General features: G+C 55.9%; 1 protein-coding gene across 1 annotated transcript; it reads right to left on the reverse strand.

The window, feature by feature from the left end:
- Window positions 1-216: 216 nt before the first annotated feature.
- On the reverse strand, window positions 217-1329 carry LOC125950948 (putative protein TPRXL). Its single transcript, XM_049679353.1, has 2 exons — window positions 947-1329; window positions 217-865 (listed from the first exon to the last, which is right to left on the reverse strand). Exons 1-2 carry the CDS (start codon window positions 1327-1329, stop codon window positions 217-219), a joined length of 1032 nt encoding a protein of 343 aa, XP_049535310.1.
- Between the last annotated feature and the right edge of the window lie 580 nt (window positions 1330-1909).

A 1909-nucleotide genomic window follows, 5' to 3' on the forward strand; every position in this document is an offset into this window, starting at 1 on the left:
TCGCACAGGGGCCCAAACCCTCCATCGTGCGTCGTCGTCGTTGGTGGTCGCGATTAGACCCAGATATCCCCAGGGTGAGATCCAGGGCTACGGTGCTATCGGCAGTAAATTCGAATACGATGATAGTGCTTTCTGGATGGGTTTTTAATAGGATACCAAGCCAGTAGATATCACGGGAGGAGAGAAAGGAATGGGGAGTAGCACGAAAGTGCCATCTCATGGTTGACCTACCTTATCTTTGTTGTTCCCAGCCAATCCAGCGGAAGTTCCATTTTCGGTCGCCGGGATCGCTACCGGTGCGTCGGCCTGGAGTGCCGGGGTGCTGCCAGCGTTGCTGCCGCTGCTACTGCTGCTGCTGGCCACGGCATTGCTGCTGACACTGACCTTGTTCACGTTGACCGCGTTCGGGCCGACCGGTATGCTGGTCGGTTTGTTGGTGGTCGACGACAGTTTGTTCTTGTTTTTGTTCGAACCGTTCTTGTGCGAAAGGCGTCTCGGTGTGCTGGCACGGATCGGTGCGGCCGCCGTCGTCATCTCGAGCGTTGCGTTGCGTGCCGTTGGCGGTTCCGTCGAGCCGGATGACCCATACGAGGCGCTGGTGGAGACGGTCGAGCCGCGCGATGGAGTCGAGGTCACGAGCGGTGTCGTGGTGCCGCCGTTGGTCGTGGAAGAGCTTTTCGTCGAAACGTCCGCCTTGGTGCTGGTCAGTGCGGCCGCCTTCGGTAGGTTGGTGGAGGATGAGGTAATGTCACGGTTCGATTCGATATCAAGCGGAGCAGTAGCAGCAGCGGACACCGACGTTCCCGACGTTGGAACATTCGAGGTGGTGGTAGAGGTCACGGGAGTTGAGCTGGAAGAGCTGGTGCTGGTCGTGGTCGTGGTGCTTGTACTGGAGGTGGTGGTACTGCTGCTGCTGCCGCTGGTGCCGCTGGTGCTCGCGGTAGACGTAGACGAAGAAGGTACGGAGGTCGAGGTTCTCGGCGGTTCGGTGATCTCACCACGGAACGCATCCGGTAGCTCACTGTCCGAGACGTCCCGCTTTCGGCGCCAGTTGCTACCGAAGGTGTGCGCCTGCAGATCGCTGATCAGCTGGCGGTACTGCGGGTTGTTGAGGAACAGTTGATCGATCATGAAGAAGTCGTACCCATCGTCATCGCTCTTCAGCTCGCGATCATCGCCTGTGTCCGAGTCCAGAGTCGGTTTCGCCCCGTCATCGTGCTTGGCCGCTGCTGCGCTTGCCGTCGCCGGCGATGGGATCGCCAGGACGCACGTCACCAGAAGGTGCATACTCAGCAGCAACACTACCAACCGCTGGTGAAAGGTCGCCATTCTGCGTTCGTTCGACGTGGTCGTTGTCGCTGTTGAAGTGCGCTAGTTGCAGTACAAGAACACTAGTTGACACTTTAGCACCTCGCGAGGCTTGGTACTTGGGCCACTAAACCTGGGAATGGACAATACACTGTTGCAGCTCAGCGTTCACCACTTCCACATTGCCCAAAAACCGAAAGCCCTGGAGTGTCTGTATAATGCCGTAAGCACACGCGATCTGCAACGGAAGGGGAGAAGAGACAAAATTACAGGTTAGGTTATGGCTCTGTTGCCCAAAATGATGACGATCATGATGATGATGATAATGGTGACGAGCTAAGAAGGGGTCTATTGCCGCAGGCGGTTGTCTAGGTTAGTTTCGATTCGATTATGTTGTGCTCCAGTTGCCAACAATTTTCGGCTGGCACACAACCACCCTTCGACATGATCTTATCCGATCGAGTCCGATCTAACCAAAGCGGGTGTTTGTGGGTGGATTGATGAGTATCTCAGCTACAATAACGAGTCATTTATCGATGCCATTACGATAAGACAACAGCGGGAGGAGGGGACACGGAGAAGCGGTTATGTTTTAATTTAG

The sequence above is a fragment of the Anopheles darlingi genome, chromosome 2 (genome assembly GCF_943734745.1).
Source record: "Anopheles darlingi chromosome 2, idAnoDarlMG_H_01, whole genome shotgun sequence".
NCBI lineage: Eukaryota > Metazoa > Arthropoda > Insecta > Diptera > Culicidae > Anopheles > Anopheles darlingi.

What these genes read in the sequence shown, in the direction of transcription:
- LOC125950948 (XM_049679353.1), bottom strand. Translation starts at nt 1,329, where the DNA reads ATGGCGACCTTTCACCAGCGGTTGGTAGTGTTGCTGCTGAGTATGCAC. An exon ending in TCCGTACCTTCTTCGTCTAC is followed by an intron (nt 866 to 946) that starts GTCTACCGCGAG and finishes GACCACGACCAG; the next exon opens with CACCAGCTCTTCCAGCTCAA.